The 19426-nt window shown below is 49.0% G+C and overlaps 4 protein-coding genes across 4 annotated transcripts; 1 reads left to right on the top strand and 3 right to left on the bottom strand.

Annotated features, from left to right (window-relative positions):
- Positions 1 to 355: 355 nt before the first annotated feature.
- F4813DRAFT_249509 (uncharacterized protein) lies at positions 356 to 6377 on the top strand. Its single transcript, XM_049240130.1, has 2 exons — positions 356 to 992; positions 1041 to 6377. Exons 1-2 carry the CDS (start codon positions 507 to 509, stop codon positions 6264 to 6266), a joined length of 5712 nt encoding a protein of 1903 aa, XP_049095576.1. The 5' UTR covers positions 356 to 506; the 3' UTR covers positions 6267 to 6377.
- A 1050-nt stretch (positions 6378 to 7427) lies between these two features.
- F4813DRAFT_373894 (heterokaryon incompatibility protein-domain-containing protein) lies at positions 7428 to 10104 on the bottom strand. The gene is given in 3 exon segments (XM_049244870.1): positions 7428 to 7706; positions 7717 to 8264; positions 8316 to 10104. The coding sequence occupies 2 exon segments, from the start codon at positions 9749 to 9751 to the stop codon at positions 7775 to 7777; spliced, it is 1926 nt and encodes a 641-aa protein (XP_049095575.1). The 5' UTR covers positions 9752 to 10104; the 3' UTR covers positions 7428 to 7706; positions 7717 to 7774.
- A 370-nt stretch (positions 10105 to 10474) lies between these two features.
- On the bottom strand, positions 10475 to 12869 carry F4813DRAFT_373892 (glycoside hydrolase family 5 protein). The gene has a single exon (XM_049244869.1). The coding sequence runs from the start codon at positions 12495 to 12497 to the stop codon at positions 11199 to 11201; it is 1299 nt and encodes a 432-aa protein (XP_049095574.1). The 5' UTR covers positions 12498 to 12869; the 3' UTR covers positions 10475 to 11198.
- An 877-nt stretch (positions 12870 to 13746) lies between these two features.
- Positions 13747 to 15849, bottom strand: F4813DRAFT_249445 (uncharacterized protein). The gene is made up of 4 exons (XM_049240128.1): positions 15555 to 15849; positions 15265 to 15503; positions 14435 to 15205; positions 13747 to 14378 (listed from the first exon to the last, which is right to left on the bottom strand). Exons 1-4 carry the CDS (start codon positions 15637 to 15639, stop codon positions 13857 to 13859), a joined length of 1617 nt encoding a protein of 538 aa, XP_049095573.1. The 5' UTR covers positions 15640 to 15849; the 3' UTR covers positions 13747 to 13856.
- Positions 15850 to 19426: the final 3577 nt, after the last annotated feature.

The following is a 19426-nucleotide window of genomic DNA, read 5'->3' as shown; positions in this document are numbered from 1 at the left end:
AAAAAAAAATTAAATTTCCCCTTATATTATTTTTTTTTTTTTTTCCAAACCGTCCCGGGGTTTTTTTTTCCCCCCCCCCCGCCGCCCCGCCCTCCCCCCCCCCCCCCCCCCCCCCCCCCCGTCGCTACCTACCGCCCCTTTGTCAACAATACGATCGGATCGCGATAGTACTCGAGCGTGGTGGCCGCCTCGGTCCGAGCTGAGAGGCTTGTCCTCAACCCTCAAACAGATCAAACTCTGCCAGAATCGAGTGACCTGACCAACTACGCACGTCACTCACCGTCATGTCTCGGGTTCTTGCAAGCTTCTGACTCTGGCTTTCTGCCAGATATCTTGGCTTTGCATGAGGTCAATCTTGACCAAGAACCGAATCTTACGATACGCCTACATTCCGCCCGGACGCGTTTGCGCCTCTGCTAAACCGTCGAGGGCTTCTTCTCGATCTAAGAGGCTTACTGCCCGATGCCATCATTGCAATTGGGCAACGAACCGGTCGTTTTTCAACAATGGACGAGGATACCAATAGACTGGCCCCCCCGGCCGTCACCTCACTCCGTGCTCAAGCCATCGGCCGTTCAATGGAAAGATCTTTAAGCGCAAACATTAGGGAAGAGCGTGAAGAACTTCGTGAGGCCGCGGAGCAGACTTTGAATGTCATTATGGACCTCAATCTCGATGGCTCTATTCGGTGGGTTAGCCCATCATGGGCCGATGTTATTGGGACAGATCCAGATGCCGTCGAAGGCACCCCGATCGCCGACTTGATTATTAGCGAGGACAAGTCTGCATTTACCGAAGCTATTGATTCGATGAAGAATGATGATTCACGTAGCCACTATGTCCGATTTACCGTTTACCTAGGTCCCCTGTCTAAGTTATATCCTACCGATGCTAGCAAGGAGTCTGAAGCAGACCAAAGCAACTCTGCCACGGTCGAGTTAGAGGCTCAAGGGATTATGGTCTACGATCGCACCACTGGGGGCGAAAGTCATGTAGGAAACCGAACTCATATTAGTTAACTTTAGGCTGACTCCTCCCAGACTATGTGGATGATACGGCCATGGGTTCCACCACGAGAGATAAAAATTGACCTCGCACCGCTGCTTGTAGATTCTCTTGGGTCGGGTGCTGAGGTTCTGGCTAGCTATTTAACCCAATTAGCTGAGTCTGGAAACGAAGATCCCTCAAAAAACCCGCCGCCGCTGCCAGTTTTGTGCCGCATCTGCGAACGCCAAATACCGCCTTGGTGGTTTGAAAAACACACGGATCTATGCCTCCAAGAGCATCGAGCTGAAATGGATGTTCAGATAGCCCAAGAGAATTTAACTGAACATCGACACGCTATCGTCAAAGTACTAGATGCGCTAGAGGCCCGCAAGAGCCGTACTCTTTCAGGAGAGCCAGGATCGATACCTATTGCCGAGTACAGGGGCTTACCTATAGGGCCTTCCTCCACTACATCCTCCCCCGGGGCGGCATCTCCAACTCCATCATCGAGGGATCGATCGACCGGATTCGGCCATGGTCGCTCTCGATCGTTTGCGGTCCGACGTCCTCAAGCCCGTATTGTGGAGTTGCTCCTGGACCTGTGTGATACCGCTATCGAAATCAGCACACCCGCAATCAAGGAATCCTCGTCGCAAGAATTTCGAACTCAGTCACCGCAATCCGAGTCTCGAATATCTCAGGTGCTCCAATGGCAATCTCCTGGCTCGAATACCCTTGAACAGGAGCAGGGTTTAGCTTTGTTATGCGCAGAAACCGAACGAGTTGCTAAAGAGAAGGTCGAAGCCGTATTTCGCCACAGGAGGATAATCGAGTATGCGGAACGGATCCGGGTGGAACTTACCGTCATAGTAGAGAATTGCGTCGAAGATGCCATGCGTAAGGCAGCTCGTATCGCGGAAGGTCGGCTGAGCGACTCGACTGAGGATGAAGGTGAAGAAGAGGAAGAGGAAGAGGAAGAAGAAGAAGAGGAGGATGACGATGAGGGAGACGACGATGAGGAGGAAGAGGTCGAAGAAACCCCGGTGGCACAGGAAGAGCCCATCTTTGCTGGGTCGTTCGATACGCCCTCTTCACTGGCACTTGCTCTCAAGAATGTGGACTTGGGCGATGCAAACGAGAAAAGGCGCCCTTCTTCTATTATTGAGTCTACAAGGTCAAGTAGCCCTAGGGAATGCCCAACGCCAAAATCCCACCGGGAGGTGTTAGGCACCTCTAATACATCCCGAGCTTCTCGCCGGGGATCTGCCTTGCTTGAGACTGATGCCGGAGACAGTGATGGTAGTGGCAGATCCACTTCCGTAGCGAGGAAACCGCCTCGGACTGATTCGCCTATGTCCGAACGGGGTGGTTTACGACGTGCTACTAGTTCGCGCCAACATCAAAGGCGAAGCCTCGTCCTTACCGGTACATCATCACCTCATCGCCAGGAGTCACCTTCAAGAGCCACGCAGCCCTCATCGCCATTACGAAAACATAAGCCTCGTAATCTTCAATATTCACAAGATGGAGTCGTTTCTCCGGAGGCTTCGCCTATGCTCCCTAGTAGTGAATTTAGCTCACCGGCCATATTTACGCATCACCGTCGACAATCTTCAACAGCTATGTCGGACTTTCCAAATCGACCCACGTCTCCCCGTTTAAACCCTGTCAACCATCCACCGATGGCACGTGCAGTCCCCCCTTCAATCAAAGACTTCGAGATTATCAAACCGATTAGCAAGGGTGCCTTTGGTAGTGTCTACCTGTCAAAGAAGAAGTCCACGGGTGAATATTTCGCAATTAAGGTCTTGAAAAAGGCGGACATGGTGGCTAAAAATCAAGTCACAAATGTTAAAGCCGAAAGGGCTATTATGATGTGGCAAGGGGAGAGCGAATTCGTTGCAAAGCTGTATTGGACGTTCTCTAGCAAGGACTACTTGTATCTTGTCATGGAATATCTGAATGGAGGAGATTGTGCTTCCCTCATTAAAGTCCTCGGGGGACTACCAGAGGAGTGGGTAAAGAAATATCTCGGTGAAGTTATTCTCGGTGTAGAGCATCTACATGATCGAGGCATAATCCATCGTGATCTAAAACCCGATAATCTACTCATCGATCAAAAAGGCCACCTCAAATTGACTGATTTTGGTCTATCGCGCATGGGATTGATCGGTCGCCAGAAGAGAGCTCTAAATAGTGGAAACGCTGAGCCTACACCCGATTTACTTAAGACGGGGCCTTTTGTCAGGTCAACATCTGTGGCATCGTCTCGGTCAGCTTCACTTGACTTCCATGGTAGTCACCATTCTCCCGCTGCCACGCCACAGATAACCCCGGATACTGGAGTTGGGCAACCGTCTTATTTTACCCTTTCACAAATTCATCCATCTGGCCAGCGTAGCGACAGCGGTGGTAGCGAAACGTTGGCGCATATGATGGGGAATTTCTCTTTAGGTGACCCTCAACATAGCCAAACTAGTTTACGGTCTCCGCGCGATGATGTGAGTGACGGCGGTAATGCTTCTCCTGATTTACAGTCGCTTCAACACACCAACAGCCATAATAGCGACATACATAGGAATACACCGCCTCAGTCAAGCATGATGCCTCCTCCAATGGCTCTATTCGATCCCGAGGACACAAATCGACGGTTCGTAGGAACTCCCGATTACCTCGCCCCCGAAACCATTAAAGGTGCTAGACAGGACGAGACGAGTGATTGGTGGTCAGTCGGCTGCATTATGTTTGAGTTCCTCTATGGTTACCCCCCATTTCACGCCGATGAGGCGGAACAGGTTTTCGAGAACATACTCGGGCGAAAAATTATGTGGCCAGATGAGTCAGACGATGAGGTATCGTCCGAGGCAAAAGACCTTATTAACAAATTGCTTTGTATCGACCCGCAGCAGAGGCTAGGTTCGAATCGTGAGGGAAAATATGAGTCTGGCGGAGAAGAGATTAGAAGCCACCCCTGGTTCGAAGGTATCAATTGGGCTACTCTGCTACAGGACGATGCCCAGTTTATTCCTCAACCTGAGAACCCCGAGGACACAGAGTATTTTGATGCTCGAGGTGCCACTCTGCAGTCTTTTACCGAAGAGATCGAAGATCAAGCTTCGCTTCCATCAGTCGCGACACCGGATTATCCTGATCGCCCGCACGATGCTTTATCGCGTGTCCGGTCCCAAGTCCAGGTCAACCAGATCAAACGAGGCTTGATGCCATTACACATACCTCCCCACATCCGAGATCTAAAGAGTCGTCGACTTAGTGAGCCGGTGGCTTCGGATGACTTTGGAACATTTGCTTTCAAGAATCTTACAGTGCTTGACAAAGCCAACAAAGATGTTATCCAGCAGCTGAAAGCTCAGGCGATGGCGGCACAGAACAGATCCGGAACGAGCCCAGGTGGGAATAATCCCACTTCCCCAGGTCCCGGGCTCGAAGGAAGCCCGATCTTATCCAACCCAATACAACGCAACTTGTCCAATGCTAAGGCGTCGGCATCACAGCGCCCGGCATCGCCTTCCACGGCTAGTCTCGCTAATTCATCTCCTAGCCGTGCTTCTCAGCCGTCTTCGCCACTCCTCGTCTCCTTCCATGCAGGTCAAGGAGCAGAGGGTCGCAGGAAGGCCTCGAGCAATTCTTCAAGTCTGTCGCAACAATCTGGCTCTGGATCGTTGCAGCCTGGGAGCTTCTTTGATGTCCCCCGTACTACCCCTAGCCTTCAAAAATCAGCAACAGCAGCTTCTCCGTCCTCCGCGAAGGGTAAAGTTGCACCGCCTCCGTTGCCGTTGCCGTTGCCGTTATCGCCGCATAAAACAGTAGGGACTCCAAGACAGCCAAGCGAATCCTCGACACGATCGCGATCCCTGACCGTAGGCTCTCAAGAAGGTAGCCCCGTAGCTGCTGATCTTCTTGCACACCATCGCAATCGTCGAAGCCAGGTTTTTGACATGTCTCCTTCGTCATCGGACAACGAAAACGAACGGGCGAGTGCTCTTCTTAAAGTGCAACGACGTCGCCAGTCCTCTCGCAGGATGTCGGCTATTGTGCTTGATAGTCCGTCATTCCGCTCTTTAGACGTTCTAATTTGCGAAGACCACCCAGTTTCGCGCATGGTAATGGAGAAGTTGCTCGAGAAGCTGCGGTGTCGTACCATCTCCGCCTCGACCGGCTCAGATGCAGTTCGATACGCGGTTAGCGAAATCAAGTTTGATATCATATTTACCGAGTTTAAACTACCCGAAATAAGCGGTTCGGACGTTGCCCGAATGGTGCGCGAAGTCAAGAACGTCAACGCCCATACGCCTATTGTTGCAATCACAGCCTACTTGAAGGAGTTACAAGCTCCTCATTATTTTGACTCGCTCATTGAGAAACCTATTAGCTCTTCTAAGCTAATCGAAGTTCTTTCCAACCTTTGCCAATGGAAACCGCCGACACCAGGTCAAGTCCAGTCACTACCGATTCCAAACCCTATCACTAGTGTGAGACTGAAAACTCCACACATGGAAGACAGTCCCACCTCGGTATCATCCGGATATGCTCACCCAGGTAGTAGTAGCTTCAGGGGATCGAGCAGGGAAGATTCTATTAGTTCCAGTTTATTCGGGGACTCTGAATCTGCGACTACCGATGAAATACCCGTGGTCCCTGGTCGCAAAGGTATGGGCGAGTGGGGAGAAGAGTCCGGGCTTGGTATTAGCAACGAGGAGACACCTGGGAGTTCCGGAGGAGTCTCGAAAATGCCGATCCCACTCATTTCTCAACAGTCAGCCCCAGCCCAGATGGAGCAGCCTAGAATGCCAGCTCCCCGGCGATCTCTAGAGAAGCTTCGTTCAAGGCGTGAACATCTCGAGAAGCGGCGTGGAGAAGGTAACGACTCGGCAGATGACGAAGACGACGAGCTTGGCACGCATCGAGACCGTGGGTTCCGTGGCAAGCAGCCAACTCCTAGCTCGAAGCTCGGGATTGAAATGATGAGGGCAAATAGCCACGACAGTGTTGCTATCTCATCATCCGACACTACCCCAGAACCTACGACTCAGGTGGTCACCCCTTCGAGGGAGAGTGATGTCTCGCCATTTTCAGGTGCTGTATCGTCATCTAGGGCCCCCTTGCAGACGCCGCCGGAAGTTTCTTTAACGCTCGATCAAAGTACCGCCGGCCAAGGTCCTGACACAACACCAAAATCAACAACGGCGACTATCGCAGAAGACGAGGAAGCAGCGGAAGAGCCGACGCCACGGCCACATGCGAGGCCTTCTGAGACTTAGGCATTATTCTAACGGATCGAATGTGAAAACTCACATTCGACATTGCTTGCGTATGTCACATCGCCACACAACAATCGTTTCTATAAATGAAGTCCACAGCAACGGCGTTTTTTTCGGGTTTGGAACACGCATTTTCTCTCAAATATTTTCTTCCTTTTGTGTTCAAAGTGTGGACTTGTTAGCAACGGAGTTATTAGGCACACGGGATTTTTGTCGTTTCCGATGGTGGCCTATTTTTTCGAAAAAAGAAAAAGACGCCCCGGACGGACAGATAGTCAGAAACAGGGCCGGGTTTGTCATTGTTGCATTTACACACCACTTGTTTTGGGGGAGGGTTTTTTCTTCTTCGTCGTCGTCTCGCATCAATGTCGTCGTGTTGTGTTACCATGTCTGATTCTCACCCGTGCAAAATCGGTGTTTGGAATTCATGTTGCGCAATCTCGGCAGAATCAATTTCACTCCGTTCCTTTTTTGATCGACCGCCTTTCGTCGTGTCTGTTTGCTGACTGTCTGGTATCCTTGTCCCGTATAACCAACCAACTGCCCAACCGGCGTATTGCGGAGAGGAGAGCAGCTCGGCAGCTGAGAGAAGGATGAAATATGACACGGGTTGTTTTCTCCTTTTTCTTTTCTTTTTCTTTTTTTTTTTCAACTTTGTTGTTACAAAGCCCATGTGTCTACCTAGGCAAGTTTTACGATCTTCAAGGGGAAGGGGAGTATTCGGATAGCCTATTAGGCTTTTACGTTTTCCGAGTTCCGGGGCAGAACCCAGAAAAGAAAAAAAAAGAAAAAAGGAAAAAAAAAGGCTGATACGAAACGAATATAAAAGTTCGTAGAATGGATGTTTTAACGACTTTCTGGAGATGTGATGTACGTGTAAGTTTTTGCATAAGTCTTGTGAGGTTCCTAGCCGGGATTCCTGTGTATTCTGTATTCTACTAGAGATGATAGGATGATGGGTAATTGTTTATGCAGAGGCAAGTATCGAGGTGAGATAGTTATGTTTGTAATGCGTGATCATATCGTCGTTCTATCCCCTATAACATGTAGGCGTAGGTAGACTCAGCATGTGCTATGCTGTGTTGTGCTGTGTTGTGCTGAGATGAAGTTGCATTCTTACTCCTTCTCCCCGGTTACGACTTAAGACTGAGCTGATATAACGTCAGATCGGCAGACTGTAGTCTTCAGAAAGCCTAATTAATAGTCGCATTCCCAGGGCAGTCTTCTACTAGCAAGAAGCCATAATCACTAATACTTGACACCCTCGGAAGCACTATATTCATTGCATTCATATTTACTCTAGGTTCGGATTCCTCATCCTCTCTCCACTTGAGGAGTTTCTCATGTACACGTGATGAAATAAAATAAACAAAATAAACAAAATAAAATACAACGCTCCTTGATGACCCTCATTCTCTCGTTTCGTATTCTCGTCTCGTCTCGTCTCGTCTCGTCTCGTCTCATGTCTTATAAATCCCGGGCTCGGAGTAATCGCGGGTTCCCTACACCTATTCTAGCAGTGTAGGATGCCAGGGAAACAAGACTTCTCTTCGATGGACACTATCGAAGAAACAGATGCCGTTGAGCCATCGCTTGATATATAGCTTCGGTATCATGCAGGGTGAACGTCCCTCGGGTCTGTCGCGCCTCTGCCACTCGATGTCGACCTCTAGAGATACGTGTTTTTCGGTATACCCCGGCTTGTCTTCTTCATGGAACTGGGATGAAGTAAAGGCGTAGCTGATGTCGTTCTCGTTCTTCCAATCATCGCGACTGTCGCCTACGAAGACAGCACGGTAGGGACTGTATCCTCTTCCATTTCTAGGGTCTACGAGACAGCCTAGTCGAAGAGCCTTTCCTTGCATCAGGGCATCCTCGACCTCGTCAGCCATACAGTCAAGCCACCACCCCCCGCGGTATAGAGAGCGGCCGCGGTCGCGGTCGCGTGCGCATTCAACCAGATCGACTGCGATATCCTCGTAAGAGGTGCCGTATTCTCTATATTGCAACTCAGTAGCAAATTTTGCAAGGGGTTTCAGCGTATTGTACTTCTCACACTTCATTGGTTTCCGGCGTATGACTTTGCCTAATTTCCAGAGGTGACCTGTGGTCAGTGCTCCCTCTGGAGTCAGCAGTGGATTGGTAAAGCGACAGCCTTTGATAAATGTAAGACCTTGCTTGACTGGGGGACGAAAGCTACTGAGCGATTGTTCAGATAGGTATTCGTGGATGTTGTGTTTAAGTATACCTAGGGCGGGTCGTTCCGGGTCGTTCTCTATGATTTCGCCATTTAGAAGATATTGGGCCAGGATCGATAGGCTGAGACTAGAGCCTTTCTCATTGAGAAAGTTTGTGTTGATACGAGTGCCATAATCGCAACAGTTGGCCATGATGGCAAGGCGGTCGGATTCCTTCCCAATGCCCCGCCAAATTATGTCCGAGAGGATTATGGGGGACATCGACCGCGTTGCCGAGTACGCCGAGTGCTTGTCTTTGAGGAGAACGTTGTACTTTGTAGCCCTCTTAATGACCCTGTTACAGATATCCACCTTATCTGATCTCTCCTGATATGAGAGGCAGAACTCCGTAGCCCGTTCCCTAAAGTGCATAGATTTTATACAAATCTCGCCTTCGACATCGCCAAGAATATACCCACCATACTCATCTACCATGGCTCGTTTACACGTATCTAAACTCCGACAGTGTGGAAGAAGCAACATCATTCGGGTAGAAGCTCTATAGTCTTCCTGGAACGTCCAGGCTCTCGTCCACCACAGGTCAGATGTAATGTCATCCAGAAGATTTAACATGGCTGGTTCATCTTCGGATGCAATTTTATTACGCATTAGATTGGCAAGGAGCTTGAGCTCTTCCGGGGTCTTAATCCTACGCGTGAGGAGGGCAATTGGCCAGTGGCTTAACGTATACACTAGGTGCATGCTTTGGATTGCTGCTTCCTTCGCCGCCTGGTTCTCCTGGTCGATGCACTCCTGGTCGATCCAGATATTTTCGCAGCCCACACGCTCAGCGTACTTTAGTACTCGATCCAGAACCACGGGCCTCACCTTAGCTAGGGCAGGCTGGCCGGGCTTGTGAGGCTCGACAAGATAGCGCCCTGCCGTTTCTTTGTTTGTCTCCTCGTCTGCCTCTTCTTCCTTTGAAGCCTTCCAAGTGTATGAGACAGCGATATAAGGTATGTCTTCAGTGTAACATTCCCTTTGAAAAAGACCAATAGACCTTCTCCTCAGAAGCTGCGAGGAGTCGGCGGCTACACTGCCATTTTCTACGCGTCTCCGCTTGCCGCTAGGCTCCTCGCTGTCCTTGGCCACATAAAGGCATTCGACATAGTTGAGCCAGTTCTCCTTGCTGACGGTGCGGCCATTGACGATTTCAAGCACCGAGGAGATGAGAGAAGACGAGGTTTGATCTCGAATTAGCTCGAGAGGTAGCTTAGTATCATTTGCGACACCATTCTTCTTAGACATACTCGGTGTCTATCCTTAACTGGCCAATTGATTCACGAATTCTAGATCGGTGATATTGGAGAGAGAGAGGGTTAGCGCATATACATAGTAGTAAGTATTAAAATAAGTATTAAGAAGGAAAGGGAGCAGTAAAAGAATTCTGGGGTTTTTGGAAATCTGGAGTTCGGCTGTTTGAAACGAAAAAGAGGTGAAATACTCGGGGTTCCGAGTGGAGCCTGCATTAGCTCAAACGGGGCTGGTTGGTTCCTGCCGCCCTATCGCCTAATAAATTCGGCAATTATATGCTATTTATAGCGCCATTATGTGCTGTGTTCCAGCTCGTCACAATTGTTACGACGTGTTATCGATTCGGGTACTTCATCACGCGATTCACTAATTAAACTTGTAGACGTGATACAATCTATGTCCACTTATCCCAACCCATCAGTCTCTCAGCTCGGATCCGCTTAACCAGGTACGAGCAAAGGGAGATTGTCGGGGGATAAAGGGATGAAATTCTTCAAGAGATGAGTGCTTCTCAAACAAACCACGAAATGAATTAAGACACTACGGTTACATATATGACCTCTCGAGCACCCATACAAATAGGGGTTAAGGTGCCATCACTTTACATCAAATTCCTGTTCATGTACTAGCAACTAGTAGGAAATTATAAAACAATGAAATACATTTAATAGCTTTTAATATAAGTTGATTTCCATGAAAAATAAATAAATAACTATTCCTATACACACTTCTCAGCCTTCAACATTGCGCTCTAGCAGTTAAAAGCCGTACCATAATGCGGTATTCCGTAAAGTGATAGAACTTAACTCTACCTACCTACTCAAGGAATAAGTGTACTTCAGAAACGGAATACCCAGCTTATTTTTTATAGATATAAAACCGTATATATAAAGAGCACGCTGAAATCTGTATGTCATCAATGATCTATCCACGTAGGTACTTAGCCAACCCAAATTCAAATAAAAGGGGTTCACAAGCCAAAAAAGAACGAATAAAGCCGTTCCATAATTCCACCAACTGAAATCATAATATGTCGCTATTCATTGTCCATGCTTGGTCTCATGTCTATCTATAACTCGCTTCCGAAGGGCAGACACCTAATAACCCAGTCCGCCTCAACCTAACAACCACAACCAACTCCCGCGCCAGCATGACGAAAAGTCCGCTGGTCGCTCGCTAGGGAGATACCTACCTTCTAACTCTCGTAACCAACCAACCAACCAACCCACGATCTAAACCTCACCTACGGCAATCACCACCAGTCGGGAATAATAACCGCCCTCAAAAAATAATACCCTTTAGCAACCCTGCCAAGGCGAGCGCACATCCCCTCGTCGTCCCTATCCTCCCGCTCCCCAAATGGGTATTTCCAGCACAGTTCCCCCACACCATTCCAACCAAAAGCACAACGCAGCGCATGCTTCTTCCCGGTTAGAACACGCTATAAACCTCCCGGGCCAAAGCTCTTCCCCCCATCCGACGTATCCTCACCACTACCCTCTCCCGAGCCGGCAATCAACTCCGTCATATCACGCATGCGATAATCCAGAATCGGCGTGATCCAGTCGTCATGCACAAGCGCGTACGTCTCCTGAGCGTTGTCTTTCGGCTTGCGCGGGTTGATGGCCCAGTACCCGAAGTCGGCATCGATGCGCTTGAGGTACCGTAGCAGGTTGCGCCAGTAATTTGCGTCGCCGGCGCCGGGATGGTGCGGCGCGCCGAACTCGCCCACCCAGACGGGCGCCAGGTCGTCTTCGACTAGGTATCCCCAGTTCTGACGCATCGCCTGGATGAAGGATGCGTAGCTGCGTTTCGCGTACCGGCCCTCTCGGCTACCCCACCCGGACCACGCGTACACGTGTGCCGAGTACACAACTCGGTCCGCCACGTCGAGTTTGATCGGCCGCTCGCGTGCCCTCGTCAGGTCGTTCCCGGACTCGGTCCCGCCGACGACAATCAGCCAGTCGCTGTTCATCTTAAGGAGCCTGTTCCCGCATTTCTCGGCAGCGTCCGCCCAGCGGTTCCACGACATGGTGCCCCAGACGCCGCGGACCTCGTTCCTGAGGTCGGCGCCAATAACTCTCGGGTTGTTCACAAATGGCTGCATGATTGTCTCCCAATGTTGTATCCACTCCTCCTCGGTCTGTGAGACTTTGCACAAGGGGCCGAATTGATCGTTGGCCCAGCCGGCGTCGCACGGATCGGCGCCGCAGCACCACGTCGCACTTGTGATATGATTGTTGAGGATGACAGCGATGCCGGCATCGGTCAATGCCTCAACGACGGCTTGAAGTATATCGAGAGCGCGTAGACCTACGAGGTCAGGATTGGCGGTGAGAAGATGGGGGAGGATATGTGGATTGCGGATGACCATCTCGTCCGAGTAAGGTAAGCGTACGCTGTTGAATCCCAGCATGCGGATAGTCTCAGCGATAATAGAGCGATGTTGTACTTCGAGTCCGCCGGGGATGAAGAGCTCATCGCTCGCTCCGTACCAATTGACGCTGGCGAGTTTGTAGCGACGGCCGGTAGCATCGACGATATTCCGGCCCTGAGTCCGTAGAGGAAAGGTATAGGTTGCTATACTAGACGATTCCTTAAACGGGGGAAGAGGTCGCTGGCTAAAGAGTCGGTCGCCTATGTCTGGAACCCATGGTTCTTGAAGGGCTGCCTCGGCTTTCCACAGATAATGGACGTAACCACCGAGAAAGAGGAATGTGAAGAGGAGGACGTGATACATTTTGATATATATGTATACCTATATCTCTCTCCAAGAAGATCGGGGGTAACAATAGAATCGGGGATTGAGTTAGGCGGGATAAGGAGGGTGCTATTCTAAATATAATCAATGTCCAGTATTCCGAAACAAGACACGACAATTAAGATAGATAATGATGGTATTGAGCCCATTGTAACATGTGGGTTTTGATCTACAAGGATAAAATAATTAAATGGAAAGAGAAGTAGAGACTAATGTCTGCGAGGGCGAGAAAGAAGATCTTATCGGGTTGAGTTAAAGCATTGAAGAATTGGTAGCCAGTCCTTCCGTCACGGAGTGACGTTGGCGGGTTTAACAGGGTACGTACCCCACTATTGCATTACCTATTGTATGGACAATACCTACCCCTGGCCAGACAGTTCATCCAGACAAGCCTTACATTACATAATCCGTCCAACTCCTGACGTACTACCTAGGTAGGTACATACCTACTTTACATATGTAGGTAAGTACATACATGTAGGCACATTATGTGTATGCAACTGCAGCCCTATCGTTCTCGGACCAGTGCAGGTGCTTCTAATCAAGGTGACATAAATTAAAAACATAAATGCCCAGACTTTGGGAAATAAATATTAGCATCTCTCAGTTTTATTATGCAATGAATGAAGTTAAAGTTAACATAGGCATTATGGGTGTAATACGTAAAGTACAGCCCGACTGATTTATATAAGCTCACCCAGCACCATTTTATATCATTTTATATCCATCATCAATAACATCAAACAGCTTCGGAATATAATTCATTGAGCGAGGGATATTTTAAGTTGGAGCAAGAAAGTAAAAGTCAAACTGAGGCGAGTAGCCCATTTTATTCATTTAGACTAATATAGGCCAACCTATCCGAAGCCAACAAGCTAAGTGCCCTTAGAAACGAAACTGTTGTCGCTGCGTAGCTTCGTCTCTCGGTCGGCTTTCATGATGCTTCATTCTAGGCATCAGAGGCAAGACATGAAACATGCCCGCCAGCCGGCTTGCCGCCATCTCTCCTCCCCTGAACTTGGTGTCCACATTATGAGTACTTATTTTTTAGTTATACCATTTTGCCTCGCTGCTTTTTCCTCGAGACACCCCTCTCTTCTGGGGTATTTATATCCCTAGATTTTCCGATGCCCCCTGCCTATCCTTTGCAGTCGATCACGCCTTTAGGGCAAAGAGTGATTTTAGCGATACAAAATCCGTCAAATCCCGAGACGCCGCGCTTTAAGCATCAAAACACTATGTCCAAGGCACTACGCCGTTTTGATACGGTAACATCAAAAGAAAACATTTACATGATAGCTGTTACGCAGCGAGTCTGCGTGAATAAAATGCGTTTGCTTAGATGAAAACATGATCGCGATTATAATCGGATGCTCCAGGCTGGGTATATTGAGATCTCGGAGCTGGGTATCGTTCTTCTTCGTCTCTCTGTATTCTGTTCATCCCTAGTGGGTTCATGTTTTCATATTCGTTCGATTGCGCAGGCATTGATGGTAATGGATACGAGTCATGGTACTCCTGTGTCGATTCCCACTGTACTTGTTGCGGCGGCCTTGGTGAAGAGAACGATCGCTGGTGTGGCTGGTATCGTGCCGTTTGTCCGAAGTAATCCGGCGTCTGGCGCCCGCCTCGCGAGGTCGGCGACATTGCCGGGCTAATTGGCGTCAGCATGGTGTCTGTCTTTCCGGAATCGCGAGACAACATTTCATAAGACCGGGGGTCCTGCTTAATATCCATCCGAGCATCAACAGATACAAATTCTTTCTTGGTACGTGTACCAGTGTATGATCCGAGTATGTCGAGCCAGCCAGTAACCATTGACCAGCGGCCGAGGAGTAAGAGCAGCCAAATTCCATTCATCTATAACTATTATTAGCCTCATCTACAATCACTAATTCTCTACGATGGCCACTTACCGCTAGAAGTATTAGGACCGCTATGACAGTCGGAAGACTGACTACTAACTCATTTGCTAAATATAAGCATTTATTCTTATCACCACCGGATTGGATTAGACAGGCCGCCCAAGACAACGCCTTGTCAGGATGAGTCTTGATTGATTCCACAGTATTATCTATGAAGACAAAGACAACGGCGAAGAAGATGACATCTGCGATGATAATGAGCACGATGACAATGCCACGCCATTGAAGTTGGATAACGCGGCGTATTCTTCGGTATGCCTGACGAGGAGTCATAGTGCGGATGCTGTTTGAGTAAGAGGGCATGCCAGAGTTTTCGGTTGTGGTGCTATTGTCAGTCAGGGATGCGAGGTAGACCTTAATGCAGTATCCGAAGGTGGCGAATTGAATGATAACGGTGAGGCCCGCAAATACCAGCAGCGGAATCCAGAAATCGGCCAAACTGTTTTCGTGGTTGATATGGCACGTAGCTCCAAAGCGGAACGAAACTCCGCTGAAGACAAGGAGGATAACGAGGCCGATGATTGGTATGCCCCAACCAAGCACTTGAGAAAACCACATATAATTTCGACCCACGACTAATTGCCAGCAGATCTGAAGATGCAGGGAAAGCGCTCGTAGGAAAACCCACATGATACCAGCCCAGCCACCGGCTAGCAAAAAGGAACCCGAGGCGGCGCATACGGAACTCGTATCCATCCCGTGCGGAGTGATCTCGTTAAAACATTGCTCTGGCTTGGCCGCTAAAGGAATAATGAATCCCAGCTGTAGATGATTAGCTAATTATACTCAGGCTGCATATCCTTAAACAAGAATTGACTCACATTCATCAGAACAACGGCGCAGGCGAGACTAATGCTCAGATAGTGACGATGTGTCTTATCGACGGGAAGCACAATCCAGGATATCAAGAGAAAAGCACAGCAAACCATGCCAACGACATTGACCCAGTTTGCTGCCGTCGTTGCCGTGTTGAAATTATCTGGGTAAGCCCAGTCTGTCATAGGACAAGGTACACAACAACTCAAGGTCGCAAAGGGCGCGCATAACCGGCCATCCACATCTATAGACCGATTAGATACACATTCGGGGATGAGATCGATTCGAGACTTACGTCCTGCATCCGTAGGGAACATGAGCTCATTGAAAAAGGGCGCGGGGCACCCGCCACGTAAGGCTGCTATCGTGTTGTTTGCCATATTGAGATTCTCTCTATATCGACCACAATCCTTGGGGGTGCTTAATAGATTTTACTCGTCGATATAAAATCTTAATACTAATGCTGTCGTGCGGCGCTAGCTACAAGGTGTATATGCTACTACTTCGACCCGAATATTCGACTCCGGGATGGTGGAAACCGTACCTGGCGAGGTTGATGTAAACCGACTTGGGTGTCGCGTAAAACGAGAAAGGTATATCGCAGGCGTGTTCACAGGTGACTGTTAATCGAATCGTTCCTACTCGGTAGATCTTTGGGTCCACGGACTCTGTCAACTAGAATTATGCGCGCCTGAAAGTGTATAAGTAAGGTAGTCGTCTAATCACTTCAAACCAACAACAGGCAGGCATAGGCCGGGGGCGCGCGGCGAATGCTTCTGATGTGTAAGTGGATTAATAGCTTATGTGGCGTTCATGGCCCCGAATCTCATGTAGATGAGGGTATTCCCATACACATGAATCACAAGTAGAGGCGGGAACATGAACGAAGAGAGAGACACCAGAAAGCAAAAAGACCAGAAATACATGAACAGACAGAGACGGCAGGAGGAAAGGAGATATTTAGATGAAGGCACCGAGTACATTACAGTACGGATCCGTACATGTAACCTAACGCATAGATGGGGCGGCCTCGACGCTGAAGGCCAATTGACGGCGTATTGCCGGGGGTTTGGGGTAGTGGATACTCGATGGTTGCAACTCTTGGAGTGGATCGGTTCGCTTCTTGTGGTATTGCACATATGTATGTACGAAGTACCTAACCGCATATTACTGCATGTTATTAACCTAGTACATAGTAGAAGGTGGGCAGGTGGGTAGATAGGTATGTACGACAGGCATTGAGCACGAATAATCCTTGCGAGTTACTCTTCTTGGGTCGTCCTGACGTATCCGCTGAATGGTGGAAGGGCTTGCTTGGGGGTGTGCTCCCGGGCGGAGGCCGATGGACCATATGGGGAAGCTAGAGTTCACCATCTGCCAAGTCTTGCCATCGACCATCCATCCATCCTCGAGTCTGACAAGGGAACTTCCTTTGCAGTTCGGTCCACTACATAGTAGAATTCCAGACAGTCTTCCCTGCTGTCTTGGCAGCCTAGAAGGGCTCTATGCTTGGCTGTTTAGAGAGACGACGGGGCATCGTATAGTCGAATAAGTCGTCTCCCGTTTCGACTACTGTAGGTTAATTAAGTAAGTTCGGTCTTTTTTCCCATTGATAACCAATACTAATAAAATTGGCGCCTTAGTGAATAGCTTCGTGGAGAAATTTGATTTTGGACGGCTCCGAGCGGGCTGGGCTCGGCTCTGCTCTGGCACTGGCCTTTTGCCCTCTGAAGGAACAAGGGATCGACTCTGCGCTCAGTGGGGTTCTACCATAGATTCGCTGAATCCTGCGCGTACATACGCCCAGTAGTTGTATGTATTTCGCATGTCCTCGGTAGTATGACATATAGTAGTAGCCATTGAAGGATTCTTACTGGTGATCCACTGTCGCACAAATTCGCGGCACGCAAATAAATTCGAGCCTCTCCTTCTGAATGGTAGGGACGTTATGGAGTACCCCTAGCCTACCAGGCCTACTTACCAATGGTACGGTTGAGGAGCAATTGGGCAACTCCAAAACAAAGTTGATAGCGGCTGCAGAAAATTACGGTTATTTCGGTAGCACACTACAGGTACGTACCTACGATAAATGCACAATCCCGTCTGTTATGTACATACTTTCGTTTCAAGTACATAGTACCTACCTACATTAGATCACGCACTAGGCCCGCTTATCCTATGGCACAACCCGCTGTCGGTATCGAGTTGAGAAAAGGATTCTTCGTCTGCAAGTCATACATTAGGTATCTAGGTACATATTATATTACATATTTATCTGAAGGATTTCTAGCATTCTTCTCTGCCCTCCACATACACACTGCGTGTGCAGTGCATCGCGTACTACTCAGCATAATCGAAATGACAGATCAAAGGGCGGGCCGAATCTATAAGGTTAGATCCATCAGGCTGTACTGCGCGCTGTTATTATTAGCTTCAATGCTGCCAGACGACCCATTTAGGAATGGCGACAGCTCGACGATTATGTATGTACATTGGGATAGGTAGGTAATACCAAGACCTGCACCAACCTTGTCTAAAGAAATGCAGCTAAAATATCTCGCGTGCCGGTGAGACATAGTTGCAGGCCAAGTACACATAGAGTATAGGGCGACGCTTCCAGGTATGTAACCTAGGCAATTGCAACTTATCGACGGCGACCTTGGCGACATCTTAAAAAGCCAAGAACCCAACAAACTCAAGCTTCATTGCTTGGCACTTCATAGCCTCGATATTTATACCGACGCTATATAATACAGTAAGTCTTTTTACATGGAGAACACATACATCTTAGATGTATTAGACTGCCCCCGATCTAGGGCTACCTAGGTCCTGCAGGTACGAAGTTCGCTGAAGACAGGCTAAAAATGTACCTAAGTGCGACGGTCAGACTGTCCCTGCATTAGGCGTATAGTCAATTGCTTTTTAACGCGGAAGTCTTGTGCCGTCTAAAGGAGGTGTAGGGCAACTTCTCATAAGCTCGTCTATTCTCGCTTGTTAATATTCCGATATTCAAAGATGCGATTAGCTGAGAATTCTAGGTATCTTATCTCGAAACAAGCCACCATGCAAATCACAGACGCCTCAAATTCTACATACATACCTACATAGTCGTTCATCTGTGTCCCATTAGATGTCTTAGGTAGCCTGGACCATTGCCACTAACATACGAGAAGAAACAAACAGTTAAGAAACAGCCACATAAATGGATGTACAGATCTTAATTACCTACATACAATGTCTTGCTCTCACATTTTGCCAAGAGTAAGAAATGAAAAACGAACATGCACATACCTAGAAATGTACATACATTGCAGAACTGCATGGCACCATGCCTCCAAATCGGTTAGTTTCTAATAAGCGAAGCGTTCTCGATGCCTTCTAGGATGTTGGAGCTCTTGGGAAATGTCTCAGCCCTGTCGAACTCACGGGCCTCGTGGCATCATCGGATCTGTCGCTCATATTACTCTATCATATGGACATCATGCGAAAACAGCCCGGCAGTCCGTCAGGGGCTTTCTCAAATTTCCCATTGCCGGCCGAGCTTGCCTTAATAGGTAATCGCTTCGGAGACGATGCACCGGGGGGGTTCCCAGTCGCCAGTCGGAAGAGAGAAAAAAGAAAAACCCTAATTATTAGGAGAAAAAAGGAAGAAAAAAAGCAGTGCGCCCCGAACACGCGGAACGAACCATAGTAAGTCCCAACTATGCATTGTACTTCATACTTGCCAACGCTGTACAACCATGTCAGCTGAAAACCTTAGGTCTTGTAGCCATTCGTATTCAAGCATCGGGAGTAGATGCGGTTACCATGCGGGTTCTCATGTAGCAAAATAGGGGAGCGAAGGGTAAACAATAGGCGCTGAAGCGGTAATTGACCAATCCCTACAGTTCGTTACAACCAGTCATAAGAGCGTTCCGGCGTATTGGTTCTTGGAGCCGCTCGAAATCGCTGAAAGGGTGGCCTCTCACAGTTGATAACATCGGCGGCGCACTTTTACTGGCTTATGCTTCTGCAGGTCTCAGATTTTGCCTTCCGATTTTGCTCCCCGCCGTTCCACTGTCCCGCTCAGCAGCGGGGGGGGGGGGGGGGGGGGGGGGGGCGGGGGGGGGGGGGGGGGGGGGGGGGGGGGGGGGGGGGGGGGGGGGGGGGGGGGGGGGGGGGTGGTGT

The sequence above is a fragment of the Daldinia decipiens genome (assembly GCF_022478715.1).
Source record: "Daldinia decipiens strain CBS 113046 unplaced genomic scaffold F4813scaffold_45, whole genome shotgun sequence".
In the NCBI taxonomy this organism is placed as follows: domain Eukaryota; kingdom Fungi; phylum Ascomycota; class Sordariomycetes; order Xylariales; family Hypoxylaceae; genus Daldinia; species Daldinia decipiens.
This window is presented reverse-complemented; position numbering and strand designations above follow the sequence as displayed.